The 26278-nt window shown below is 36.8% G+C and overlaps 7 protein-coding genes across 13 annotated transcripts; 4 read left to right on the forward strand and 3 right to left on the reverse strand.

Annotated features, from left to right (window-relative positions):
* On the forward strand, nucleotides 2292–3568 carry LOC104793344 (ARGOS-like protein). The gene is made up of 2 exons (XM_010519690.2): nucleotides 2292–2578; nucleotides 2720–3568. Exon 2 carries the CDS (start codon nucleotides 2983–2985, stop codon nucleotides 3400–3402), a length of 420 nt encoding a protein of 139 aa, XP_010517992.1. The 5' UTR covers nucleotides 2292–2578; nucleotides 2720–2982; the 3' UTR covers nucleotides 3403–3568.
* LOC104793345 (ankyrin repeat protein SKIP35-like) lies at nucleotides 3704–7305 on the reverse strand. Its single transcript, XM_010519691.2, has 4 exons — nucleotides 7200–7305; nucleotides 6268–6927; nucleotides 4864–5296; nucleotides 3704–4793 (listed from the first exon to the last, which is right to left on the reverse strand). The coding sequence occupies exons 2-4, from the start codon at nucleotides 6795–6797 to the stop codon at nucleotides 3981–3983; spliced, it is 1776 nt and encodes a 591-aa protein (XP_010517993.1). The 5' UTR covers nucleotides 6798–6927; nucleotides 7200–7305; the 3' UTR covers nucleotides 3704–3980.
* LOC104793346 (guanosine nucleotide diphosphate dissociation inhibitor 1) lies at nucleotides 8369–12016 on the forward strand. Its single transcript, XM_010519693.2, has 13 exons — nucleotides 8369–8575; nucleotides 8966–9028; nucleotides 9174–9257; nucleotides 9374–9481; nucleotides 9689–9861; nucleotides 9954–10065; nucleotides 10175–10255; nucleotides 10366–10428; nucleotides 10503–10604; nucleotides 10828–10952; nucleotides 11280–11490; nucleotides 11576–11650; nucleotides 11744–12016. The coding sequence occupies exons 1-13, from the start codon at nucleotides 8489–8491 to the stop codon at nucleotides 11792–11794; spliced, it is 1335 nt and encodes a 444-aa protein (XP_010517995.1). The 5' UTR covers nucleotides 8369–8488; the 3' UTR covers nucleotides 11795–12016.
* Nucleotides 12331–15643, reverse strand: LOC104793347 (MLO-like protein 15). Of its 2 annotated transcripts, XM_010519694.1 has the most exons (14): nucleotides 15446–15643; nucleotides 15308–15365; nucleotides 14904–15121; nucleotides 14566–14682; nucleotides 14294–14354; nucleotides 14036–14130; nucleotides 13847–13921; nucleotides 13661–13749; nucleotides 13534–13583; nucleotides 13404–13444; nucleotides 13118–13327; nucleotides 12953–13020; nucleotides 12797–12857; nucleotides 12331–12710 (listed from the first exon to the last, which is right to left on the reverse strand). In XM_010519694.1, exons 1-14 carry the CDS (start codon nucleotides 15560–15562, stop codon nucleotides 12459–12461), a joined length of 1512 nt encoding a protein of 503 aa, XP_010517996.1. In that variant the 5' UTR covers nucleotides 15563–15643; the 3' UTR covers nucleotides 12331–12458. The 2 variants fall into 2 exon arrangements, with proteins under 2 accessions (XP_010517996.1, XP_010517997.1); XM_010519695.1 differs by lacking the exon at nucleotides 14566–14682.
* LOC104793348 (60S ribosomal protein L7-3) lies at nucleotides 16380–18184 on the forward strand. Of its 2 annotated transcripts, none has more exons than XM_010519696.2 (6): nucleotides 16380–16432; nucleotides 16770–16952; nucleotides 17042–17139; nucleotides 17230–17287; nucleotides 17469–17548; nucleotides 17631–18184. In XM_010519696.2, exons 2-6 carry the CDS (start codon nucleotides 16779–16781, stop codon nucleotides 17947–17949), a joined length of 729 nt encoding a protein of 242 aa, XP_010517998.1. In that variant the 5' UTR covers nucleotides 16380–16432; nucleotides 16770–16778; the 3' UTR covers nucleotides 17950–18184. The 2 variants fall into 2 exon arrangements, with proteins under 2 accessions (XP_010517998.1, XP_010518000.1); XM_010519698.2 differs by having other exon boundaries at nucleotides 16404–16473.
* Nucleotides 21263–22953, forward strand: LOC104793350 (F-box/kelch-repeat protein At2g44130-like). Its single transcript, XM_010519702.2, has one exon. The coding sequence runs from the start codon at nucleotides 21633–21635 to the stop codon at nucleotides 22839–22841; it is 1209 nt and encodes a 402-aa protein (XP_010518004.1). The 5' UTR covers nucleotides 21263–21632; the 3' UTR covers nucleotides 22842–22953.
* Nucleotides 22780–25969, reverse strand: LOC104793349 (cysteine protease ATG4a-like). Of its 5 annotated transcripts, none has more exons than XM_019226839.1 (10): nucleotides 25759–25968; nucleotides 25121–25174; nucleotides 24652–24957; nucleotides 24489–24574; nucleotides 24366–24413; nucleotides 23840–24219; nucleotides 23604–23742; nucleotides 23405–23460; nucleotides 23247–23317; nucleotides 22780–23145 (listed from the first exon to the last, which is right to left on the reverse strand). In XM_019226839.1, exons 3-10 carry the CDS (start codon nucleotides 24857–24859, stop codon nucleotides 22973–22975), a joined length of 1161 nt encoding a protein of 386 aa, XP_019082384.1. In that variant the 5' UTR covers nucleotides 24860–24957; nucleotides 25121–25174; nucleotides 25759–25968; the 3' UTR covers nucleotides 22780–22972. The 5 variants fall into 5 exon arrangements, with proteins under 5 accessions (XP_019082384.1, XP_010518003.1, XP_010518002.1 ...); XM_010519701.2 differs by having other exon boundaries at nucleotides 25121–25188; XM_010519700.2 differs by having other exon boundaries at nucleotides 24652–25174; nucleotides 25759–25969.

The following is a 26278-nucleotide window of genomic DNA, read 5'->3' on the forward strand; positions in this document are numbered from 1 at the left end:
TGAAAACTGTGGGCATATCATATAAACTCGTCATTAAATTAATTGAGATAATAATTCATCTTATTATGTCTATGCATTATGCAAATGTATATAAAATATAAATATTTGGTTGAATATTGTTGCAGAGGTCCACTACATTACATACCACTAGACATGCAATCTAAGGGAGGGTTTGCGATGTTCAAGGCAATCATGCATGGGTTGCCATTTCTCTATACCTTTCCCTTTCCACCAATTATTTTTTTTCTTTCTAATTTCCTAAAATTAAAATAGACACCATGCATTAAATTAATAGAATCTTTAGGATAATAGTAAAACAGAACAAAAAAAAACATTTATTTCACCTAATTCCTAAATCTTTCTTGGTTTTGGCTACGAATAAAAATCTTTTGTCTGATTTGGATAAGAGATTGCGCTCTCTGTATAAAATTCTTACATTACATTCACGAGTGGCATATCGATCCTAACCATAAGATCATGTATACATAAAATCAAAGATATCAAATCAAGTACATATCCACAAGATGATATGAATATCTTTATGTATCGGGAAGATATCACTATGCTACATTTATACTATTACTCTAGTCTAATAAATAGCTAGTTGAACTTTTTTGTTGTCTAGTTAAGACGGCATCACTATCTTTTTTCACTGGCCTAAAGTTTTACTTTTGTTTATAGCGAAAAGTAAATTAAGTAGTTTTGTTGTAATTATATGTCTACTTGAGCCATTATAGTGGTAGAAGAGTAATGTCAATGAGCTAGTGGTTGGCTAAAAGTAAACAATCCTCCTGTTTGAATTTGTTGTAGTAGAAAAGACGTAATAGTTAGATGTCATATATGCGATCGATTCATTGAATTTGGATAACTAATAAGTGTTTTTATTTTGGATTGAAAAAAAATATGAATAAAGAGAGTACTAGTGGATTCACAATTCTGGTAAGCTGTCAATTGGTTTAATACCTGAACTGCCAAAACAAATCTGCTTGCGGGAAATTATCATGTCCCTCCCTCCTTCATAATTAAAACACGCAACCAAAACTAGTATATGTATAAATATAATCCCATTTGATAACATTGCTTAATTATATCCTTTTATTTTTTAATGATGGATGTAATCATGTAAACTAGTTTTTTCTGTTGAAAATATAAAATATATCCCATTTGCATATACTGTCTTATAACAAATATCATGTTATTTATATTTGTTTTTTTTTTTTGAACACAAATGTTATTTATATTTGATAATACGAGTTATTACCACTATACATCACGGTTTTGTTGAAACATTCTCAAAACAACACCACTTATTTTTAGTTTTTTTTCCTTAAAACCTTACTAAAAGAAATATGTCTACCTAATTAATTAGACTATATATTAAAAATAGAAAGAGTCTCAAATTATATAAATATAAAATTTTGTATTTGCTATAACTAAATAATAAAAGCATAAAACCGAAAGAAATAAATATTGGACCAACTGTCCCACTAAGAACGATGATATGATAGAGGCACCACATGAAAATGCCGAGGAGAGGAATAACAATATGGGTCATCATCGGTCGATAAACACATAGACAAACATTATTACTAGGTGAGAGTTTTAAAAAAAAATTGAATTCACATATTATATATACTATAATTTGTAATTATAGTCCTTAATAAACATTAAATTGGTAATTCACCGCATTCAAACTATGCAACGAAGAAGGCAACTAACTTCGTTTTGATAACATCAAGTGGTTAAAACATTTTAATTTGCTTTTCGTATTATTTTAAAATTTTATGAATAAAATACTTAGGAGACTTAAAAAAGCCTACACACATAACTCAGAAAAGGAAAAAATCACGACTGCTTTTCAAATATAATTGTTAAATAAAACAACTTTGACTACACACACAATAAAGGAACAATGTTAAAGCTTAGATTCGTTAACTTCTATAACTAATAAAACCAGTTTTTGGTACCGGCACGCAAAGGAATAATGAATAATATTCGTAAAAGAAACTAAAAAACCTCGACCTCGGACAGAGGCTTACCCCAAATAAAATTCCAGGCTACGTCATCTCTCTCGAGAGAGAGAAAGGAAGTGTCTAGGGGAGAAGAACCAACCCACTGGGGGGGTGATTTGAAATTGTTTCAGACCTTCCAGAATCAGCAACTTGCCTCTCTCACACACTTGTCATCTCACCCCCAAAAAAAGTGATAATAATTTTTAAATCCTTCTTTTTTCTTTTAAAACATAGCAAAAAAAAGAAGAAAAAGATCTTTAAATTCAGTGAACCTTCCTCTCTTTCCTGTTTCTTCTCTGATTCCACAAAAACAGTCTAATCCCTTTATATTTTCTTTCAATTATCTTTTTACTAACATTTTTTTTTTATATATTTCTTCCTCTGTATCTTCCTCTCTCTCTCTCTCTCTCTATTCATTTTCTTTTTTTCTTACAAAAGAAACTTCATTCGTCTTCCTCTTGCGTTCATAAAAGCTTCAACACCCATATATTTTGGTTTCTAACGTTACCATCTCATCTTCTTGTTGTTCTCTGCTGAAGGACGTTTTGACTCTTAACGTCGTAAAGGTGGTTGCTTTCTTTCAGTTTTTTCTTCTCTGATCTAATCCTCTGCAAATTCCTAGTCTGATTCGTTTGTTCAATATTGGTTTTTTTTTTTATTATTGAATCATACTGATCAAAACGTTGCAACCTTTGTTCTCTTTGCAGCTTTCGTAAACCACCAATCAAATCAAATCTTCTCTACAGGAGGAAACAAAACTACAAAGAAAAGTTAAGTCTTTTTTTCTAAGTCTAAAAACGCCAAGAAACAGAGTTACTGGGTAATTTAATCATTAGGGTTCTTCAACCAAGCTACATTGACAGAACAAGAAGAAAAGCTTGTTGCTTTATGCATTTGAGTCCAACTCTGTTTCTTCATATATCGATCTGATTTCCCCAGATCAATTCCCCAAGAAAGGAACTTTCTTTAAATGATTCGTGATATCTCAAGTCTACAAAACGACATCATAAACATTCAAGAACACTGTTCACTCAACAACAACAACAACATGGACATGAGAAGAGATAACCGGAAGAACATCAGTTTTCGTGGATCAGCTCCTGCTCCGATCATGAGGAAGCAAGAACTGTTTCGGACATTGTCGTCACAGAACAGTCCGAGGAGGCTAATATCAGCTAGTTACTTCAGTTTGGAATCAATGGTTGTGCTTGTTGGTCTCACTGCATCTCTCTTGATCTTACCCTTGATTCTTCCCCCATTGCCTCCTCCTCCGTTTATGCTGCTTTTGGTTCCTATTGGGATTATGGTTTTGCTTATGGTTCTTGCTTTCATGCCTTCTTCTAACTCCAAACATGTAGAAGTAACTTCTTCTTCTTCCACTTTTATGTAAAACGTTTCTTTAATTGAAGAAATCCTTAAAAAAACCTGAGGAAGTTTTGTCTTATTGTCATTTACTTAAGGTTTCAGGGTAAGCGATTAATACTATTTCATTTGTAAAACTTTGTTTCTTGTTGCTGCAGAATTATACAACTATATAAATAGAGAGAACTTAATCGTTTCCATTGTTTTTCATGATTTTCCACTTTTCTAATAATGCCTTTGAAACAAAACCAGATGAAATTGGGACATTGTTTTTATAATAACTTAATATTGAAAGACTTTGATTGCATGGACTTAAAGAGTAAAGACTATGAGACAGAAGTAGTAACTTTGATTACAGATGAAGTAATATAATCTGCATTGCTTTCATTATCATTCTCCCCATGGTTTAGGATGCATAAAAAAGACAGATTTAGAGAGACTTGACAAAGACATTCCCACATAGGAAGTTTTGATTCATCATCTCACAACCTGGATCAGAATCCAAATTCGTAGGGGTACGGTTGTTTCTCACTTCTTATTTTTTCAACTATTGTAAGAAACGACTTGTGTTAACCCGAATAGCTCAGATGCTGGATCCGTTGCTGCTCAGTGTGGAGAAGCTTTGACCAAAAATAGAGGAAGGTGATGCTCCAAAACTGCCACGAGGTGACGATAGCCTTTCTTTACTTCTTCTGAGGCCACATCCAACCCTTGAAGCTGTTTTGCGGCTTCCACAAGCTGTCCTCTTAGCTTCTGTGAGAGCAGCCGCCCACCCGCCTCCACACACTCTCTGTACAGCGGCATGTAGGCGATTGCTACTCTCAATGGTGCTGGGAGATCCTTTAGACTTATTGCAGACTCTCCAAGTTTCAAAACCCTCATAAAATTCATGAAGTTTCCCTGGCTTTCCCTCAATCCTTGGTTGAATGCAGCCTCTGACCAGTGTTCTTGGAGAAACGATTTAAGATGTGAAGGAACAGACTCGTCTTCTGACTTTGCAATGGTGTCTGCAACTGAATATGTGGCTACTGGATCCCGGAGGAAATCTGATTTTAGGAGAAACTCTACTCCGTAAAGGGAACCACCACTTCTTTCACCGGCTGCTTTGAGGATTTCAACGCTGAGAGCAGTGAGGACGGGTCTTGGTACATGAGGAAGGAGATAAGCAGCAACCTCGACCTGGCTGCTTGAAGTGGCGGCTGTGAGAGCTAAGCATAGCTCCATCTCACGACAGCCTCTTTTCACAAACCATTGAACAACTTGCATGCAACCTCTCTCCGCTGCTCTCATCAAGGGACCCAGGAAAGCAATCGCATGACCTTCTTCCACAAGGCAATTCATAGTTTCGATTTTACTATAATGCGAAGCAAAACCCAGGGCTAAGTCAACATCCACGTCTAAGCTATTCCTTTGAGCAATCTGCACCAGGAAAACGTTCAGTTAGATTGCACAAAAAAGCTTGCAAGCAATCATTAAGGATTAGATTTACCTGCAACAAGATGCGCACAAGTTCTGTGCTCCCAAAACGAGAAGCTTCAAGAAAGCACTGATTTACGTTATCTGCGCCTCCTTCCACCAGCATACCAAGCAATCCATGAATGACAGTAGCTGAGATTCCAGAAGACCAGCCAGGATTAAACGAGGTAGAGAACAGAGTAAGCGGGAAGCAAGCTGCATCAAAGGCTTCTGTGAAATCCTTTCCTGATAGATGGTTTCCAGCAAGATCTAAGAACATCTTGAAAGCAGAAAGCTGGAGTTGGATCTCAGCAGCTGAGTCTTGGTTAGCTTTATCTCTAGGTCCCTGGCATCGGGAGTGAAAACCTATACATTTGAGGGCCCATTCAGTGAACTTTTGAACTTTGGCACCAGCTTCTGCTTTGAGGACCTCATCACCGTTACACTCTTGGAGACGCTCGTGCAACCTGGAAACGCCGAGATGGAAAATTATGATTGAGAGGAAATCAACATGACAATTACACTGATTGAATGTGAGCACTGAAGTAAAGCAGTAGAGCAAGAAATGTCTTTTTGTGAGTTGTAACAATGGATACATCAAAGATACAAGAAAACATCATTGATTGCTTTATGTGAAAATAGAAACAACACAGATCCCAAACGGAAACAATAACGATAGAAAAGAAAGAGCACATAATGGATGAAAAGTCTCACGAATTGTGAGTGAATGTAAACGCAAGCCAAGGCAATTGCAGAATATGTTGAGACAAAATTTTATTTTGGAAAACTGAAATGTTCTGGGGAGATTAGCATGTGTTCATGGAAGGAACTTAACGGTTTAACCTAAACATCTAAAGACAACTAAAGTCTTAAGTAAGAAGATTAGGAAGCAAAGACATGCAGCACATTCAGCTTTTGCCATCACTATCTACATCTGAGTTAGATAAACTTTTCAATAACCTATCGATTTCAAAACTAGCATCTCTAGAGACCTATTATAGCTACATCTCGTTCTTTTCTAATTCACCACACTCAATAGCACATAGTTAAAAACTTCCTTGTCTCTAACCAACTTTGAATCCCATCACCATGTAACAAAAATATAGGAACACTCTAGTAAGTCATAAGTATTGGCAATATATGTTTTCAAACAACCAAGGCAGAGACAAGGGAAGCCAAAGGCATTGATGAGGTATAATCCGAGAATTGTACAAGCAATATCAAAACCCTTCAATCAGCTCAAAATTAACAAACTAGTTAAACACTTACAGATATAACCAATCACTGTAACAACTAGGACACGACTTTGGTGAACGAATGAAGCAGAATAAAAAGCAAGGAATCATAGCAGAAACAAAATTCTCTAATAATAATCCAAAAACGGGGTTGCCACTATTAGTAGTATGAGAAAAGGGGAACCATCATCTAATGAGTGTACCTTTGAGCCATAAGAGTTACAGTATCAGCAAGACTCGCAGTCCGGCTGTGGCAAGATGAAACACAAGAAGCAAGAAACGAAGTCCTAAGCGTAGCTCTAGTATAGTCATGAGCACCATGACATATGATCTTCGAAATCAATCCCGTGATCCCCTTTAACTCGTGCTCTGTACTCAAGAACCAAATAGAATCTAGACTAATGCACAAGAAATCATTCAAAGTCTGAGGATCAGCAAGACGAATGAACCTCTCGGAAAGTTGCCAATCCTGTGAGCTAACAGAACCTTGGAAAAGTCTACCCAATTCAATTCTATCCTGTCTGTTAAGATGAGCATTATTATTACCGCTGCATTGCAGTTTCATTGCACTACAACAAGCACAGCAATTGCTCGGTTGAGTTGTAGCTATAAGAGGTGGTGACTCTCTTGCAAAAACCACACCACTCCCTTCAGCTCCTCCTTCCACCGTAACGATCTCCTCAGGGTCAAACTCAGAAGTTACAGCAGGGTACATCTCTTCTTGGTTCTCCATCCAAACCAAAACACACACTAGAGAGTAGAGAGAAAGCAATAACCTTTACAAATAATAACAAATACCAAATCCCTTCCTCCAGACTTGTGCGGCGGAATCAGTAGCCACTCCTCAGATTGCTCCAAAGAGTCTAAATTTAAAGCAAAAAAGGTAGTACTAGTCATTAGTCAACAGAAGCATCGAAAAATATTAAAAAAAAAAAAAAAAAAAAAAAAACCAGGCACTGATCCAAAGCAATCAGAATCAAAACCAAAAAAATCCAAACCCGAGAAATTGTGAATTCGGGCCTCTGGATATTGCAACGGATAAAAGAAGAAGAAAAATGCGAAATTGCAAACACATGACAAAGGAACATTCGTAGTCGTAGATGAGAATTGACAAGAGAGAGGAGAGCGAGCAAACCTGGACGAGATTTTTCATTGAGAGGTTACGACGACGCTTGCAAAATAAATTATTTATCAGAGATTTGTTTTCTCTCCTTTTTTTTTTTTTTTCTTTTTAAATGTATAAAACGTTATTTGTTTTTTTTTTTCAAAGATTGATTGATTGATTGATGAGAATTTATTTTTCGTCTCTTCGTTTTCAATTAACCAAATTTGTCTTTTTTTTATTACTGAATTGTTTTAGAAAATAGTAGAGCTATCAATTGGAGCAACTAACAAAAAATTGTCTTGTTCAATAAAAAGAAGAGCTTTGTCTTCTTTTTTTTTTTTTTTGTCTAGGCCATATTCACGATGAATAACATTAACAAAACCGGGCTACTATGTGATGTGCATGTGCCCCTGAATTTGTCTTTGTCGAATGTCCACCAGGCTGATGACATGGGTGTGAGAGGTACAATCTCCCTTTTCATACATGTTGGAGGAGGAGCTGTTGAAGGTTAGAACTTAGAAAGATCAGGGAACTTGACCATACGAATTTTATTGACGACCCCCAAAACAACACACAATTCTCTTGGCTCTTGTTGAGCTTCATCTTCTATTATATCGTTCCAGCTCACATAAATGACATCCGGACCTCGTGACTGAATCAACTGTCTTTCTTTAAATACTTTGGAACTCAACTGTTGATCTCCAATTAATTGTCGGAAACAAAACTTGAATTATATATCGTTTTCTTCCAACATTGAATTAGACCGATCGATGTCTTTTTCAACATTGTATAATTTGTCTCCAATTGATCAAGAGAGAGACGATCGCCGCTGGTTTTATATATTCGAAGTCCAACACACACTCGAGAGCATCAGACAAATAGGAAAACTTCAAGTCAATCTATATTTCATACGATTTACATGATAACCGCACGTAATCTTTTTACATGACCTTTTCTTCTTCGGTTTATTACTTTTATGACCTGATTTTTTTTTGTTACTCTTTAGTGTTGAATTATCCACTGTAAAAATACTCGAATAGAGGAAAATAAATTCTTTTAAATAAAATAAAATAAAGAAAACTAGTAAAAAGGAAATTTTATAACACGTCGAAATAAATAATTAAAAAAAAAAAAAAAATTTTGGTTCGGCGGAGATTGATAAATAAACGCAACGCAATCACCGATCTCTCTGTCTCCGTGTCTCTCTCTCTCTCTCTCTCTCTCTCTCTCTCTCTCTCTCTCGCTTTATACTAGCAAAAAAAAAAGAAGAAGTCCGAGTCTTTTCTTCGGTGTGAGACTTTGGGGGATCGGCTAAAGCTATGGATGAAGAGTACGAAGTAATTGTTCTGGGTACTGGTCTCAAGGAGTGCATCCTTAGTGGTCTTCTCTCCGTCGATGGTATTAAGGTCTCTCTCTCTCTCTCTTCCTTCCTCTTTCTCTTGTCTTTGTCTGTGGCAACTTTTTTGAATCCCTGCCTGTATGCTTGATCCGGAGAACGGATCTTGGTGAGAACTCTATCTCCGGCCGATTATGTGTGATGGTTTCCCGATTTTTAGGCGATTGCTCTATGAGCTTCAACATGGTTTTTTTTTATCATTGAACCAATCGGCCTCGCGATTTTTACAATTTTGATACTTGTGTTTATTGATAGATTGCGTAAAAAAAAAATACTAAATTTCATCATGTGAATGATAGATGCCTTCTAGCTGACTTCGTCTTCAATCGATAAGCCAAGTTTACTTTTTTTTTTTTTTTTTTTTTAAGTAATCTAATGATTTGTGTTGCATTCCGAATAGGTACTTCACATGGACAGGAATGACTACTACGGTGGAGAGTCAACATCTCTTAATCTCAATCAGGTCACAACTTCTCTCTCTCTCTCTCTCTCTCTCTCTTCTAATCTATCTATACTCTCTTATTTAAGACTTCTTTTTTTTTGGTGTGATAAGTTATCGTTTTAGCAAAGCGTTATTGATGTTGCTTTGTTTTTTTTTTTTTTTACAGCTGTGGAAGAAGTTCAGGGGAGAAGAAAAGGCTCCTGCTCATTTAGGCTCTAGCAGAGACTACAATGTTGACATGATGCCTAAGGTATCTATATCGTATTTGCTGCTTTCTAGCTTTATCCTCTCTTTGCTGCTAGGTTTTATTGTACTAATAATTTCGGATTACTTACTTAACTCTTCTCTCTCAATGTGGCGGACCAGTTTATGATGGCAAATGGAAAGCTTGTTCGTGTCCTTATTCATACGGATGTGACTAAGTACTTGTCTTTTAAAGCTGTTGATGGAAGCTATGTTTTTGTCAAAGGCAAGGTACAGTGACGACTCATTTTCATTTGATCTTGTGACTCTTTCTCTTCTTGATTTTTTTTTTTCCCATAGATTTCAAGTGTGCATTTTTCTTTCTCACATTCTTTCTGTTGGTTAAAAGCTTTTCACTGAACATTCTAGCTGCAGATTTTTGCAGCTTAAGTAAATTTTCTTTCTCTAGATACTTACTTAACTGTTTATATCCTGCAGGTCCAAAAGGTGCCAGCAACTCCAATGGAGGCCCTCAAATCTCCTCTTATGGGTATTTTTGAGAAACGCCGAGCCGGAAAGTTTTTCAGCTATGTTCAGGAATACGACGAGAAGGACCCAAAAACACATAATGGAATGGATTTGAGGAGAGTTACAACAAAGGAGTTGATTGCGTAAGTTGATGTTCTTTGGTTTCATCATTATGGTGTTGTCAATATTTGATTTAGACTATCTGCTGCTAACTATTAAGATTACATTTTGGCAGGACATTCGGTCTTGGTGAAGATACTATTGACTTTATTGGTCATGCGGTGGCACTTCACTGTAATGACAATCATCTCCATCAACCTGCCTATGATACTGTTATGAGAATGAAGGTGAATTGCTCTTGTGGGACTGTAAAACTATGCTCCCCTTGTTTTAACATTCTTGCATTTATCTCTGAGTTAAGCATTTTTGACACTGTTGCTTGAAATGTTTTATCAGCTCTATGCGGAATCCCTTGCACGTTTCCAAGGAGGTTCACCATATATCTATCCTCTCTATGGGTTGGGAGAATTGCCTCAGGTTTGTCTTTATCGTTATTTACATGCTTTATGTGGTTGGTGCACCTATTCTGATGATTTGGATGATATTTTCTTGAATTTCGTTTTTATTTCTTCTCTTCCCTGGTTCAGGCATTTGCACGGCTTAGTGCTGTCTATGGTGGGACATATATGTTGAACAAACCTGAGTGCAAGGTATGCCCTTGGCTTCCTTATCTTTGCAGCTGTTTGCTTCAATCGTTCAGCAACTGATGTTGCTTCTATAACAGGTAGAGTTCGATGAGGAGGGTAAGGTTACTGGTGTTACATCTGAGGGAGAGACTGCCAAATGCAAGAAAGTTGTCTGCGATCCATCTTACCTGCCCAACAAGGTAATGACTGCGACCACAAGTTACATTGTCATTTAGGTTTGTCTGATGCTTTCCATTGGAGCAGGAAGCTCTCTTTAATTTTTTTTTGTTGGATGCATATAGTTCTCATCTGTGATTTCTGGTCTGTTAATATGTGAGCCTGTTAGGCATATTAAAATCTCCCACTGTTTCTTGATTATCTATGGTAACATAATTTAATATGTTTCATAATCCATTAAAACAGGTCAGGAAGATTGGAAGGGTTGCTCGGGCAATTGCTATTATGAGCCATCCTATTCCAAACACCAATGATTCTCACTCAGTGCAAGTCATCCTACCCCAAAAACAATTGGGCCGCAAATCAGACATGTGAGTTCTCTTATCAATGTTTTGGTTCCACTTATAGAAGTAAATGAGCTTGAATGACTTGAAGGAACAGAAACTTCGATTTGCATAGATTTGTTCTCTGTGATAGCTAAGCTTTGTCTGAATTATGCTCTTGAGCTTGCTGAGATTCCTTTCTTCATTCAAAACTGTAGCTATGATGTAAAATTTAGATGGATTTCTCGTTAGACGAATGTTGGCAAGAGACTCTTCTCAACTCTATATTTTCTTGATTACAGCACATTTTCGCACTCTATAAAACCTTGCATTGTGTAAACAGGCTCATGATTATGTCTTTATTGTAACTGACAGGTATGTCTTCTGTTGTTCGTATTCACACAACGTTGCTCCCAAAGGAAAATTCATAGCATTTGTGTCGACAGACGCTGAAACTGATAACCCTCAATCCGAGCTCAAGCCTGGAATCGACCTTCTGGGGCCTGTTGATGAGCTGTTCTTCGACATCTATGATAGATATGAGCCTGTCAACGAGCCCACTTTGGACAACTGCTTCATATCAACGGTTAGTGTAGTTATCTTCTTTTTTTTGGTGAGCTTCCTAAAGTTGGCTGGTTTCTAATAACATATTTATTTCATGTGCTAAACAGAGTTATGATGCTACAACACACTTCGACACAACTGTTGTTGATGTGTTGAACATGTATAAATTGATCACCGGAAAGGTAATGTTCTAGAATCACTAATATATCAGTTGTATTAATACACCGCGGCATCTTCTGCGATTGAGATGTGATCATTTTCTTTTTTTGTTTCAGGAATTGGATCTAAGTGTGGATCTTAATGCAGCTAGTGCTGCAGAGGAATGATGGAAACAAATTTGCAAGCTCTGTCTCTCTCTGTTTTATCACCAAAATGATGTATAACCGGTTCTCTTTCCTCCCTCTTTATGTTGTCTGTTAGATACAGATCTCACGTTATCACCAGTTTCCCATTATCCTTTTTCGTAAACAAAATGTTAAAACCAAAAATGTTGGATTTCGTGGTTCCTGTTTGGAGTGACATACTTATCAAAATGCTCTTTCAAGCTAGTAGAATCCTCTTTTACTTATTTCTTGTGGATACATCAATTCAACTGGGCCATCTAACTAAAGAAAATATAATTTGTTCGCATGCACTTTATAGTTCAGAAACCATGAAATAAAACGATATTTTGTTCTGAATTAGCTATATAGCATTTCTTTTAGATGTTTGATCATCAAATTGGAGGTTGTAAAGAAGAGTCAGGTGAGGTCCGATGTTTATACTGTTGTCGTCTGTAGGTCGATCAGCCTCATTCATTTATAGAAGATCTTTTTATAAATGATACCGAAGGAACTTGAAAAGATTTTCCAAAAACACATCGTTCGTTTGTTTGATCAATTGACAAAAGAGATTCAGCATCTTTGCTGTACATATTTCTTACAACACTGTTAAATCAGTTTTCGATACTAAACAAAGTCTCACGAAGTTTTTGTCTGATGGAAGCTTTTGTTAATCTTTCTCAACAATCTCTGATGTTTTCCCAACGTGCTGGTTTTGTTGAGACGAGCCTTTTCCTAGCAACGACTGCAACTGAAAAGACCGAGGTGAAGGAGTAGCTGCAAGAGGGTTTGGACTGCCACCATGACTGCTACCTGCGTGAGTTATACCTTTCTTCACTTCCTTTCTAGCCGTTTTTGCCCATCCAACAAGTTGTTGCTGTGTCTGCTCGTTGAATATTGCACCTTTGTATGAACTTCCCATCTTTTCACCAAAAGAAGAAGGTGTGGTTTTGAGTTTGTGTCTTTGTCTAGTTGATATCAGAACACAAGGAGATATAAAATCTATACCTGAGTGACAAGTGCGTAGAGCGGTAAGGTACTATAACTGCAGAGAAGCTGAACCAATACCCTGAAAAACAGAGTCAAAAGATTCTACATTTCAAGATTAAAAAAACTTTTAAAGAAATAGATTTAAGAAGCGTTGGCGATGATGACAACTATTACCCGATGATGAGTCTTGGAATGATAAACTTGACATGTCCCATGATGCAAGAATCCCAACCATATTGAAACTGTTATTACAATTGCCAGCGTTAAATTTCCATGTATGATGTATGTTGATATCTTCTAGAATAGTTTAGATTGATTTTATGGTACAAGTAAACTTACGAGGATAAAGAAGAAGTAGGCTAATTCAAAGGAGTTCTGAAAAAGAATGAAATGGATCAAGAAGAGAATAAGCCGGGGACTTTGAAACCAGAACAAATCATCTGATGGTCGGACAACCAAATCTCCTTCCACAGCAATGTGTTTCTCTGCAACGTCATGAGCCAAATCTGTGATGATATGCTCCAACTTCGTCCCCACGGCAAGCAAAAGCTGAGGGGAAAACAAGTTTCGGGTCAAGATGGGTTTGAAGAATATTAGACATGGTGGAGCGGTTTCAGGGACTTACAATCAATGGAATAAAAGCTATCCAGAAGTAAACATGCCATGCTGCAAGAAAGATGGAGTCGATGATCATTACACCGAAAAAGAAAGAAGGAAAACTTAGTTTGGATCGAAGTTAAAAGAAGTCATCTCACCAGCAATGTTTAGAAGCAAGAAGAAAACCACAAATACCCAAAGGTACCAACTGCGAGTTTGATATATACATTAGAACAGAATCAAGAATACCAAGTATGTTTTTCCGATAATCTTGAATTCTTTTACCTGATACCGACAACTTTCTTGAAATCGGAATTAAGGGCACGCATTAAATACTTATGGAAATTGAATTTTGGGTTGGTCTTGCAATGAGTCTAATAGGAAAGAAGAAAAAAGAAGAAGTTGTTTTTATTTTTCTGTAGATAGAAACTCGATTCTAAGGACGAATCAATATACGAGATACATATATACCGTGACAAATCCTAGCCTCATCGTGATGTAATCCGATTTATTGACTGACGCAAGAAACTGTTTCATAAATGATTGCTGCATGGGACAAGAACACACTCAAAAACTCAAAACTTTTGCATGCACATACAATCGTGTCTTGAGGATGAAGATATACCTTTGTAGAAAAAAAAAAGAAAAAAAAAAACTCACCACCCATCCAAAGCAAGCATCAGCTTTTCCAACCCCAAGAAATCGTGTCCTGATGAATTCGTGTTCTTGAACGTGTGTGAATTTCTTCTGGATCACTGTGTAGATATATATATATGTGTATAAAAAGGGTTAACGTTAAAAGATGATTAATTATAGTTATGCTCAAAATAAAAATTTCTTAAGACCATGAAAAAAAAAAAAAAACCATTCTAATAATTAAGTAAAATATGTCTTTATTTTTCCAAGTTTCTTTTATACCGTGGTCTGTGTTGAGGTCCTTCTCTGATACTTGATCCTCCCATTTTTTCCATTGCATTATCTATGCCAATAACATTATGTTATAATCATTAGACAATATTAACAATATCTTTATTAGGCTATATAGACAATATAAGTAAGCAAATGCATCTTGTAGTGTGAGCTTTGGTTTTAGAGTTTAGGATTTGTACGTTCAGTGTGATATTCATTAGTGAATGAGACAAAAGTATTAATATTGTTGAAGTAAGGTACGTAAATAAGTAAATATATACCTTCATGGTACCAAAAAGAATGGTCAAGAGGCAAAAAATAATGTGGGAAACAGCTAATACGAAGATGAATATATGAAGCTCGTGCAGAGCTGATAACGACATTAACGGTACCTTCCCCTGAATTTTTAAAACAAAAAATATCCAAAAGTATATCATATTATATATAGACAATCTATGTCAATTCTATGCACGTCTCCAAATCCAATCAATTGATAATGTAACAAATGCTGAAATCGTGTAAGATNAAAAAAAAAAAAAAAAAAAAAAAAAAAAAAAAAAAAAAAAAGATAAATCTTGGGTTTGACCCCCAAAAAAACAAAACTAAAAAGGGTAAATACCTTTTGGGAGCAATAGTCGCCGGCAGCTGAATCTCCGGCGAGGAGATGACGGCCGGTGAAGCTGAACTGGAAATGGGAGGAGTCTTTGAGAGACTTATCATCCTTTGGTTTCTCACAAGGGAGAAACTTTTCACTTAAGTCCTTTGATATGCAAATCTTTGCTATTTTAGACTGGCTTACTGATAGTAGCAACGATATGAACCCTAGTAACATAAGCTCTGTTGCCCATTCAAGATTTTTGTAAGAATCTTGTTAGAAGGATGATCAAAAAACTTTATTACCAGTTATTTAATTTAATAATGGGTTAAATAAACGGGGGTTGATGTTGCACTTTTCAAAACAAATGAGCTAATTATAATCTAGGAAATTATATAAATGTTAGGCAAATTAAAACATGATGTCACCTTCTTTGATCTTCTGTAATGCCCCAAAAAGCTGTTTCTGATCCTTCTTCCGAAATTGCTATATTCCACATGTAATCATTTAGTCGACGACATATATCTATACATCGAAATAATTAAACACATAGAGATGTATATAACCTTTCCGGCACGATGGAGGAGACGCTCAACGGCGAAAGAGATGGAGACGATGACGGAGCAGACGAGAGCAACCACCCATGTTGGCGTGAACTCTAAGGTCGTTCCTCCTCCCGCCATTATAGCTCCGGTGATTCTTGATTTTCTTGATCCATCATGTAGTGCATTATATAATGAGAGTTGATTAGCTTAGTTGACCAAGTCTTTATATTTCGATTTTCAAAATGGACCATCTTATTCCTTAGAACGTGTCTTTTATACTATATTTTTGAAACACATTCGGTAGGTGATATTCATTTTAATGGTTTTTTTTCTTTCTTTTTTATTAAGTGTAGGTTGTTGTATTCATACACATCATATATTGATACATTGTCTATACGGTGTAATGAGGTGTCAGTGTGTGTATGTCCTCTATGTTTGAATTTTTCTGACTATACGTCGTTTATCATAGAGATGAGTATTGCATATAAGAGGATGATGATAAAAATTGATGTTACAGAGACGTCAAGAGTTAACTGAGGTCTAACCCCAATTTTTAATATGGCTTTGTCAAAAGGTCTAAACAGCATTTTATAAAGGACAAATCTTTAAATTAATAGAAGATCAAACGCCAAATAGAGATTAGTGTTAATATGTACCTATCGATTCCATCAAACTTCACATACCATATATTTAACCGACTTTAACCAAACGACCGATGAACCAGGTCAATCGATAGGAACATCAACCTGTATTTTATAATTCGGTCGGCTGTATCAAATTGTCCAATTATATTTTTTAAATCACTCGGGCCAATTCAACCAGCCCACTTTAGCTAAAATTGGCCTCCTATATAAGTAAGCAAGGCCCGTTTAAAAATTAAAAAACTAGGGTTACGAAGTAAAAACCCTAAACCCATTTTTCGACTTGTTTGTTTTGTTCTTCACCTTCAGCGCCGCACACTATCTCTCTCTCTCTCTCTTTCTCTCAGACTTCCTCTTCATCTCTCAAGTAAGCTTCTTTCTTTGATCTTCTTCGTTTCGTTTCTAATTGTAAGTCTTCTTTGATTCATTGCAAAGTTGGTTGTTCTGATGCTTGTGAGATCGATAAAAACCCAATTGTTGCAGTTATATTGTAGAACATTCACTTTGATTAGTCGATGAAATCTAACATGTTTATGATACCGTTAAGTTTCATGATCTTCCCATAGACACCTTTGGTTCTCAATCATTTTGATAGATTCTCCTGCCTTGCTTCGATTTCTACCCTTTGATAGTTGTATTGCTCAAAGGTGTTAATTTTATTTTGTTTTGATTAGATTTATAGCTTATAATTTGCTCTGTTTTAGGTAGGAGAAATGGCTGAATCCAAGGTAGTGGTTCCAGAGTCTGTCTTGAAGAAGATCAAGAGGCAAGAGGAATGGGCACTGGCCAAGAAAGAGGAAACTGTTGCTGCCAAGAAGAAGAGTGTTGAGACCCGCAAGCTTATCTTCAAGAGAGCTGAGCAGTATGCCAAAGAGTACGCTGAGAAGGTAAAAGAGACATGCTTTTCTTGGTTTTGGAAGTAATTAAGATTACTGTTCTGTTAATTGTTGTTCTAATGTTGTATTCTTTGTTTTAGGATAATGAGTTGATCCGATTGAAGAGGGAGGCTAAGTTGAAAGGAGGGTTCTATGTCGACCCAGAGGCTAAGTTGCTCTTTATCATTCGTATCCGTGGGTATGTGTTTATTATCATGTTCGTATTCACATACATACTGCAAACAGTTTCTGTTGTTTCATGTACATTGGTTGTTTGTGCTTTTTGCAGTATCAATGCCATTGACCCAAAAACCAAGAAAATTCTGCAGCTCCTGCGTTTGAGACAGGTAGGTTTCACAGATTGTTATGTTAATCTAGTCCCATACCTTTTGTTAGTCTAATAGATCTATCTGCTATATGTTTAACTAGCATGTTAGAGTTTCCGGTTGATCATCTCTTTTAAAAGAGAGTAGATAGATAGACACTTTATCTTATCAGGAAGTTTACATGTGTTATACATTTGTGCAGATCTTCAATGGTGTGTTCCTTAAGGTGAACAAGGCAACAGTAAACATGTTGCGCCGAGTTGAACCTTACGTGACTTACGGGTATGTAATCTGTCTCTCTGTCTCTCTCTGTATGGCAACCATGAGAAGATGCTTCTCTAACCGAATAATACCTCTGGTGCAGATACCCAAACTTGAAGAGTGTTAAGGAACTGATATACAAAAGGGGATATGGAAAGCTGAACCACCAGAGGATAGCACTTACCGACAACTCGATAGTGGACCAAGCTCTTGGAAAGCATGGTATCATCTGTGTGGAGGATCTGATCCATGAGATCATGACTGTTGGACCTCACTTCAAGGAAGCCAACAACTTCCTCTGGCCATTCCAATTGAAGGCACCACTCGGTGGCCTCAAGAAGAAGAGAAACCACTACGTCGAAGGTGGTGATGCTGGAAACCGTGAGAATTTCATCAACGAGCTTGTCAGGAGAATGAACTAATGAAAGCTTCTTTATCTTTTTTTTACCTATTCCATAGATTTTGGGATCTGAGTTTTTGTTTTGTTTCAGTTATCAGAGACTAGTGATATTTTATCGGAGATAGTATTCATTTTCGTTTGCTTTATGTGGGCTTTGTGTTCTTTATCGGAGATAGGACCTAGTATTCATTTCCGTCAGCTATCAGAGACTAGTGATACTTTGTGTTCTTCTCAGCAAATTGAATTTTTGGCTTCAAGTTTACGGTCATACTAGGTCCTCCCTCCCCTGAGAAAACCGGTCTGGACTTGTTGATTAAATAAAATTATAATAATTCCGCTTGCCTATAGTTTTGCATTAGTTCCTCTGTAACGTTCATGGAAGAAATATGCTAACTACACAACCCAAACCCTTAGTAACACACTTGTAAGCCAAGCCTACTCTATTGAATTAGCTTAACCCATATAATAATGCGACTGGAAAATGAATTTTACATCTAATTGCCAACTCGTTCTAGTATTGTAATTAGAAATCAAGCAAACCCTTAGTTACTAATATAAAAGTTATAAACCAAAAATGTACTAGTTTTTAGTGCTATTAATTTTTTTCTCTTATAGTGATATGATCTTCTAGAAGAAAAGAAAGAGAAACACTTTAGTAACCGTAAAGAAGACAAAAGCTAGCAAGAGAGGTCTAGACGATAAGTGCTTGCCAGTTTCGGCCCACTCGTCTCCTTCCCCATAAAGGTGACAACTCCCCCCCCTCCCCCCCCGAAAAGGGAAAAATATCAATGCTCTTCTAGAACCCTTATCCCTATTTTTCTTCTTTTTGATTTTACTCTATTATTAATTATAGCTTTTTTGGTTTAACTTTCAGAATAATTAGAAACCACTTCTTCGTTGTCGTAAATCAATCAACCTTCGTTGAAAAAAATAAAAAACAAGACCTCTTTAGTTTCGTGTTGATTTCGAATTCTTTTCTCTATAGTACCATCCATCATCCATTTAAGGAAAGTAAAACATAATTAACGACATTTTAGTTGTTTTGTCTTTGTCGAGACAAAAAGTCTCCCTAGTTAACTTTTAGGGTTACAAGCGAAACAAAACAATCTACTATTCAAAGAAAATATACGTTATTAATTAACAATTGTTTTGCCTTGAGTTCACTAGACAATATATATTTTTTTAATTATATAATAATTCGTGATGAGTTAAAAAAAGTTACGAAAGCTGATAGAGAGAAAATACATGATTAAGTAGAGTAGAGAGAGTGATAACAAGAGAAAGGACAGTTGACATAACAAGAAAAGACAATGCGATAGAGGGCCAAATGGACCAGCCTCTATTCATGTCCGACGACCGCATTATTACTATGTTCTTTTTTCCGTGTTCATCATCCACTACTTTAATTTTCTTATTTTTAGCTATGTTCATATCGCTTACATCCAAATTAAACATGTTTTTATAAATTTAAACTGACCTATGACGAAAATATATCAATTTAAACCAATTTGTAACAAAACATTGCTTGAATCTGGGGGATGCCAAAACGCCATGAAATAATTTTTGACCACTTGATCGCAGTTCCTAGTAGTTAAAGACTTTATTTTAACATTTAAATTAGCTTTGAAATCGTTTGTACCAGCCACCATTTAAGGTTTATGAATTTAAATGACTGAGGAAAAGTCATGAAGAACAGTTGTTTATATTCTTAACTTTTTCTAATTGTTCTAAACAAATTAGATTCATAATCCTTTCGAGATAAAAACCAAAACAGATCATCTCCGGTATTAGTATTCTTTTAACTTTTTGTAAGATTCTTTGTTCAAAATTAGTCTTTCTGTATAGTGTGTGTAGCGTGCGTTGATTAACCTAAAATTATGTAAATAGATTTTTGGATGTCAACAATAAAAATGAAATCCGGTCATAATTTGTTAGCAATTTCATCTTAAAAAAATCAATTAATAAAAATGATCCATGAGTGACTAAGCAATGAGATTTTCGAACTCCCGGATACAAGATTTTTCTCTATTGTGCAAAATGAACATACACTTAATTGAACACTTCTAGATAAACAAAAGATCCGCAACTCCGCGAGACATACCTTTGCGTCGGTGCACCGCAAAAATCTACGTGGTCAGCGTATTAATAATACTATTTTCTTCGGAAGAACCAAAAGCCTATGTATCTATGAGGACTTCTAGAAGGCTATAAAGGAGAAAACCCTTGTAATCACTCATTCGTATATGTAACTGGCTAACTGCCCTCACAAATTAAAACACACATGCATGATGATGATGATGATATATATATATATATATATATATTAAACTTTAACAATTAAGCAACAATACTTTTGGTAAGGAAAATGAAAAAAGAAAGAATCTATATATGTGTACTATTTTTTGGTGAAAGAATTTGTTTGATAGTGCGTGCACAGTGCCAATTTGAGATGAATGTTTCTATTTCAAAATTCCAAATTATTTAACTTTTTTTTTTGTTTAAATAGTTTAATTTGAACTTCAATAGATACGTTTACACATCGGTTGAGGATGCGTCAGTGAATACGACTCATTCCTTATGACACATGACAGCACCGGGTTACTATTATTTGTCTAAAGCTTCTAGAAGCTTTGCTCATTTTCTTCTCCCTTAAAAAAAAAAAGGAAAAATAATGGTACAACAAAGCTAAACTGGTCTTCTTCTTCATGAACTTTATATCAATTATCAAGAGACAAGAGGTTATTTAGATTCGATTACAAAAGCAAATTCTTTTTAAAGTCACGTCAAACAGAAAGGGAAAATAGTAAATTAGTAGTTGATAAGGTAATTAATAATATATAATATATTAGTTCAATTCAAAGAACCTTTTATAGGTTTAGTGTGTGCGGTGAAAGCATAAACCAAGTAGTATTTAACAGTGAGTACGGCACATTATATAACTCACTTGATGAATTAAATTACACAATAAACTTATCTAACTTCACTTAAACCTATATAGTGTATGTTTCTTTTTCTTTTACTTAAATTTCAACAGAAGCTATTTCTTTCTCGAACTTGACCAATTAAAATATGTTGATGCGATCTAGAGAAACACAAAAAAATATTCACCACCGTAACAAACAATAGTAATATACTTCTTGATTTAGAAGATTTTTTGTGTGTGGAGTACATGAGTCGCGAGCGACTGATTTTAGTAGATCTTGTTTTTGTCCTTATAAAAAAGCTTCTAGAAGCTTTCTGCTTTATCTTTATAAAAAAGTTTGCTTTTAACAAAAAAGAGCACACACCGTACGTCTGTCTGGATGAAGTAAGCCTGATGTGTTGTAGTTACCCACTTGTTTACATATGGGAATCGCATCAAAATTAACCCAATTGGTGCCTGTTGGGTGAAATCGAAATTGGTAATTGATTTTTCTTTTTTGAGAAAGAAAGAAAGATTCTGATTAGTTAGGAAATAAATCTTTAGGTGCGTTTGCGTTTTGCTACATAATTTTTTTTTTTCTTTTTCTTTTACGCGGCTAAATAAATAAGTAAAAAAGTTAAAAAAAAATTAAACGAACCGTCGCGATATTACAACTGCAAACTTATCTTGCTCCTCCCTATTTAAAGGCTCTGCCACCTCCGTGTGTAAGTAAGTAACTTCACACTCACTCAATTCCCAAATCGCACTTTTCTTTTTATTTATTAATTTTTGGTTCGAGCTCGATGATGATTAGGGAAGTGTCGAAAAAGAAAGCTGGAGATGTCCACAAATGTCACGATTTGATTCCCGGTTTACCGTCCGAGTTAGCTATGGAGTGTTTGATCAGAGTTCCGTACCAATTCCAATCCGCCATGAAATCCGTTTGCCGTTCATGGCGAAACTTGATCTCATCCGATTCTTCCTTTATACAAGAGCGGCGGAGATGCGGCAAAGCTGAGCTTCTCCTCTGCCTCGTTCAACCGCTCACACCGCCAACTCCAGCGTCTAAACCGGTTGAGGAGACATTAACCGTTAATAAATCGCAGCCACGCGTTTTCTACACGCCGCGTTTTGGGTTAAGCGTTTACAACACCGCGATGTCCACGTGGCACCGCGTCGCGTTTCCGAATGAGGAGCGGGTCCCGCTTTTCTGCGAGTGCGTCGTACTTCAAGACGCCGGGAAGGTTCTACTCATCGGCGGTTGGGATCCGGAGACGTTACAGCCGACGAGATTCGTTTACGTTCTCGAATTCGCCGGAAGGAGGTGGAGACGAGGTGCGCCGATGAAGGAATCGAGGTCGTTCTTCGCCTGCGCTTCCGTCGGATCGACGAAAGTATACGTCGCCGGAGGTCACGACGATCAGAAAAACGCTTTACGCTCGGCGGAGGTGTACGACGTTGAGAAAGACGAGTGGTCTACGATTCCTCCGATGACGGAAGGAAGAGACGAATGTCAAGGATTCGCCATTGGAACAGATCAAAGGTTTTGCGTATTGAGCGGTTACGGAACGGAATCTCAAGGAAGATTCAGATCCGACGGAGAGATTTACGATCCAGCTACGAATTCGTGGTCCAAGATCGAAAACATCTGGCGGTTTCCGGATACTAGCCCGAGAGGCCGCACCGCCGGAGACTTCAGACGGCTATGGTGCTTCACCGACGACACTGCGTTGTTACAATGGGAAACTGATGATGATTTGAGAAATTCGAGACTGCAACTTGAGACTATACAGCTTCCGATGAAGACGGGAAGTTCAGTTTTCGCAGGAAGATTGGGGAGTGAAGCGGTGGTCATGATTGGTGGAAGAAAAGAGAGTGAAGAAGGTGAAGGAGAAGTGATGATGAAGATGACGATGACGATTGGGAAGAAGATAGGAGAATGGAGTCATGTCCAAATAATACCTTCAGCTTTCTCTACTCTTCCATTTTCACATGCTTCAATCTATGTTTGAAAGATCTTAAAAAGGATTTTATAGTACAACATTGGTGGTTTTGATTCTAATGTAATTTACAAAACACCAACAAGGAAAAAAGAATTGCCGCTTTGAATTTTGTTAAAATGGTTTGATGACGATGATGATGATCAGAGCAATTGCCAGTCATCTTCACGTCCTTCCTCCTCGATGTTGTCCTCCTCTGAAAACCCGTAGTTGTTTTGGTTTATAGCACTGTGGGTTTGAGTTACGGTGAACAATGGAGCACCTTTTGATTCCTCCGCTAGTTTCGATGCTCGGAGACAGAAGTCGTTGAAATCATCTGTTGAGGATTAGTGAAGTTTTTTTTTTATCAAAGGTTAGGAGGATACTACAGTTTTTTTAAACATTGGGGTTTCGGAGAGCGTGGTAATAGCACAGTACCTTTGTCGCGGCAATAGAAGCCGAGAGCTAGAGATGGGTCTAGTGATTCCAAAGGAACATACCGAAGAACTCTGATGCAGATTCAAGATAATATCAAGTTAACAAAATAAAACTGAACCAGGCAAAGATCGACTGAAATATGATTTGATAAAACTCACTTGCTATGGTAGGAGGATGTGTCAACATCTGGAGATTCTTTGTTGACTGTGACTACCTACACCAATCATTAAACGATAAGTATCAGTAAGTGAAACCATAATGTGATGTACCATTTATAAAGGTGATTAATGTCAGATCTTCCTATCAGAGAAAGATGGTTCTTATGGCAACTAATCCGATTTAGGCACACAAATATACCTGTTGAACTTCGTGTGGATCAAGGTAGAAACCTTTGTCTTCTTGAACGCCAATTATGTAAGTTGAGGCACCTGGTTTCCCACCCAAAATGCCAACGCTCTGAGGGAAAGCGAATGTGGCAATTAGAGATGGAATGTACCTGACATCAGAATTTAGCAATGTGTCACAAAGACCAAACACAAATACAAATACAAGCACAGACCATACAAGAAAAAAATCAACTTCACAATTGCAACCTAGGATTCACTTTGTCAAGCCCAAGAACCAGTGGAACCAAAAGGAGAATCGGTGTCCACTCAAGCTGTCCTTTCGAGAATTCTCGACAAGATTTGGTGGCATCTTCTATACAGAGTATTGGAGCCCCACCTCTCTCTCCATCTTCGCTGCCAGAAACGATATGAACAGCCATGGGAAGCGTCTCGGTTTTAGAGTCAGTCTGTTTTCTCTTCTTGCACGCTAATGATTCCCACGATCGACAGATGGCATATGGTCCTATCCATGACCCAGCAGCGAGACCATATGACTCTCCGGCTTTTATAAGATTGTGGATGGAGAAAGCTGAAGTCTTGGAATCACCAAAAGGTTCCAATGTCTCTAAGTATTCTTGTTCAGGCAGCTGCATTTTCAAATTAAAAAAGCCTAAGGTTTCCACTTTCTTGATGTAAGAATGGACTAGAATCAATTAGATCAACCAGGTTTCAGTTCACAGTGTTGCATATTCAGTATTATTATGACATAAAATAGGTGTTACATTGAGCTTACCTCAGATTTCCTGGTCCAAGACCTCCCCAGTCTATGGAATAGCAATGCCTGCAAATATTTGGCTTGTCAAAATATGTTATAAACTTCACCGTGTAATGCCAAAAGAAATACTCTTCCTCATACCTGAGCAAAAAGCATTTGGCTGCTCCGAATCATGCAACCCCAGTTCACATCGCTGGTATATGTCGTGTCTCTGAATGGTTCAAAACCTGTCAAAAAAATAAATGGGTGAATATCATGCAAAAAAACTTAATTTTGGCTTAATTTTGTGGTTGAGTTAACAAACCTTTACGATATGTAATCAGAATTTTGGATGAAAAATCTAGATGAAATGCAGCCAATACACTGCCAGCATCGGTATCCCCAGAGGCCTCATCCTCGGATATCTTATAACAGACACCCAAGAGCCATATGTCACTTGTTGTGCTGGGAAGACCAGTCCTATTAGGCCCTAAAACACGCTCCTGGAATCTCCTGATTGCGCCAGTTGCCATAAAAGCTCTTTTTACAAATGCTGTCCAACCATTACGAGTGGTGCAATCTTGCTTATGCCCAGAAGTCGAAGAAGAAGAATCCCTATACGGTTGAGAAACTGAGGAAGAAGGCGTAAAGACGTTTGACCAAAAGGTAAACTTGGACTTAATATCACTAGGTCCTGAATCTGAAACTAGTGGGGACGTATCATGCGTATCACTCTTGCTTGATGAAGAAGAACAGTGTTGAGGAACAAATCTATCACATAAAGCCTTCATTACCTAGACATGAAGCACCAATTGCAACGTGTGCGTCTCATAGAATCAACCTAAATCCTGAGAACCTTATTCTGAAATTATAAGTATAACAATCACCAAATTAACACTTGAAGTAAGAACAAACCAAGATAAAGAAACTTGTACAATCAACAGCAAACACTAGACAAAATTGGGCGTGTGTGACATTAAGGTTGAGAGAAGTTTAACAAGTCTGAATTACAAAAGGGTCAATCACAACTACAGTCTTGTGAAATATTCAACACTCTAGATCAGCGTAGCACCACACACTCACTGTTAAAACTAGAGCTACGCATCATGAAAAAAAGAACAGCCCTCGTTATTATAAGCTTCATAATTACAAACAAACAAAAACTCAGCAAGTTTTGATTAGACCAGAAATGAGAAACCTCATCCGCATGATAGTAAGGGTTTAAAATGACGATTTACAAGATAAAGTCATGGAAAGCATCCGGATTCACATGCATATCCTCCTAATTGAACAAACTATCACCAAGATTACAAAAGACAAAAAAAATCAAGAAGCAGAAAATGATACAATTAATCAACACAACAATCAACTGAAGCTCGTCTAAAAAGTAAAAACCCGAAATCAATACAGTCATCCAATTAAGAAGGATCACCTGACAGAGATATCGATCAATTGGTTTCACCAGACGACGGAGGGGGGGGGNGGGGGGGGGAGTAGAAGAAGAAAGAAGATCGATTTCGTGTTGTATCTTGGTCGCTTCAACGTACCGTCGAAGATATACCTTACAGCAAAGAGCTTTCAAATCTCTCTCTCTCTCTCTCCGAGACCTTGTTCAAATCGATCCTCCGATGTTGATAGCTTTAACTAATGACATCAATTTATGGAGTAATTAATTTCACATTAACAGGGTTGTAATGATTACTTGTTTACACGTGGAAGATAAATAAATTCGACTCTCCGATTTACTATTTTACTTTAGATAAATATATAGTTTTGCGGTATAAAACGTTATAGATCACATTAGCACCGGGTAATATTTATTTTCTCCAAATTCCTGATTCTTTGGGATCACAATTTTCATTGCATCTAAAATTAATACAATGTTGCTAACCATAAATGTGATTACGACTAAAGGCTATTATTATTTATGACTTATGACATACACGACATAA

Source organism: Camelina sativa, chromosome 6 (assembly GCF_000633955.1).
Source record: "Camelina sativa cultivar DH55 chromosome 6, Cs, whole genome shotgun sequence".
In the NCBI taxonomy this organism is placed as follows: Eukaryota; Viridiplantae; Streptophyta; class Magnoliopsida; order Brassicales; family Brassicaceae; genus Camelina; species Camelina sativa.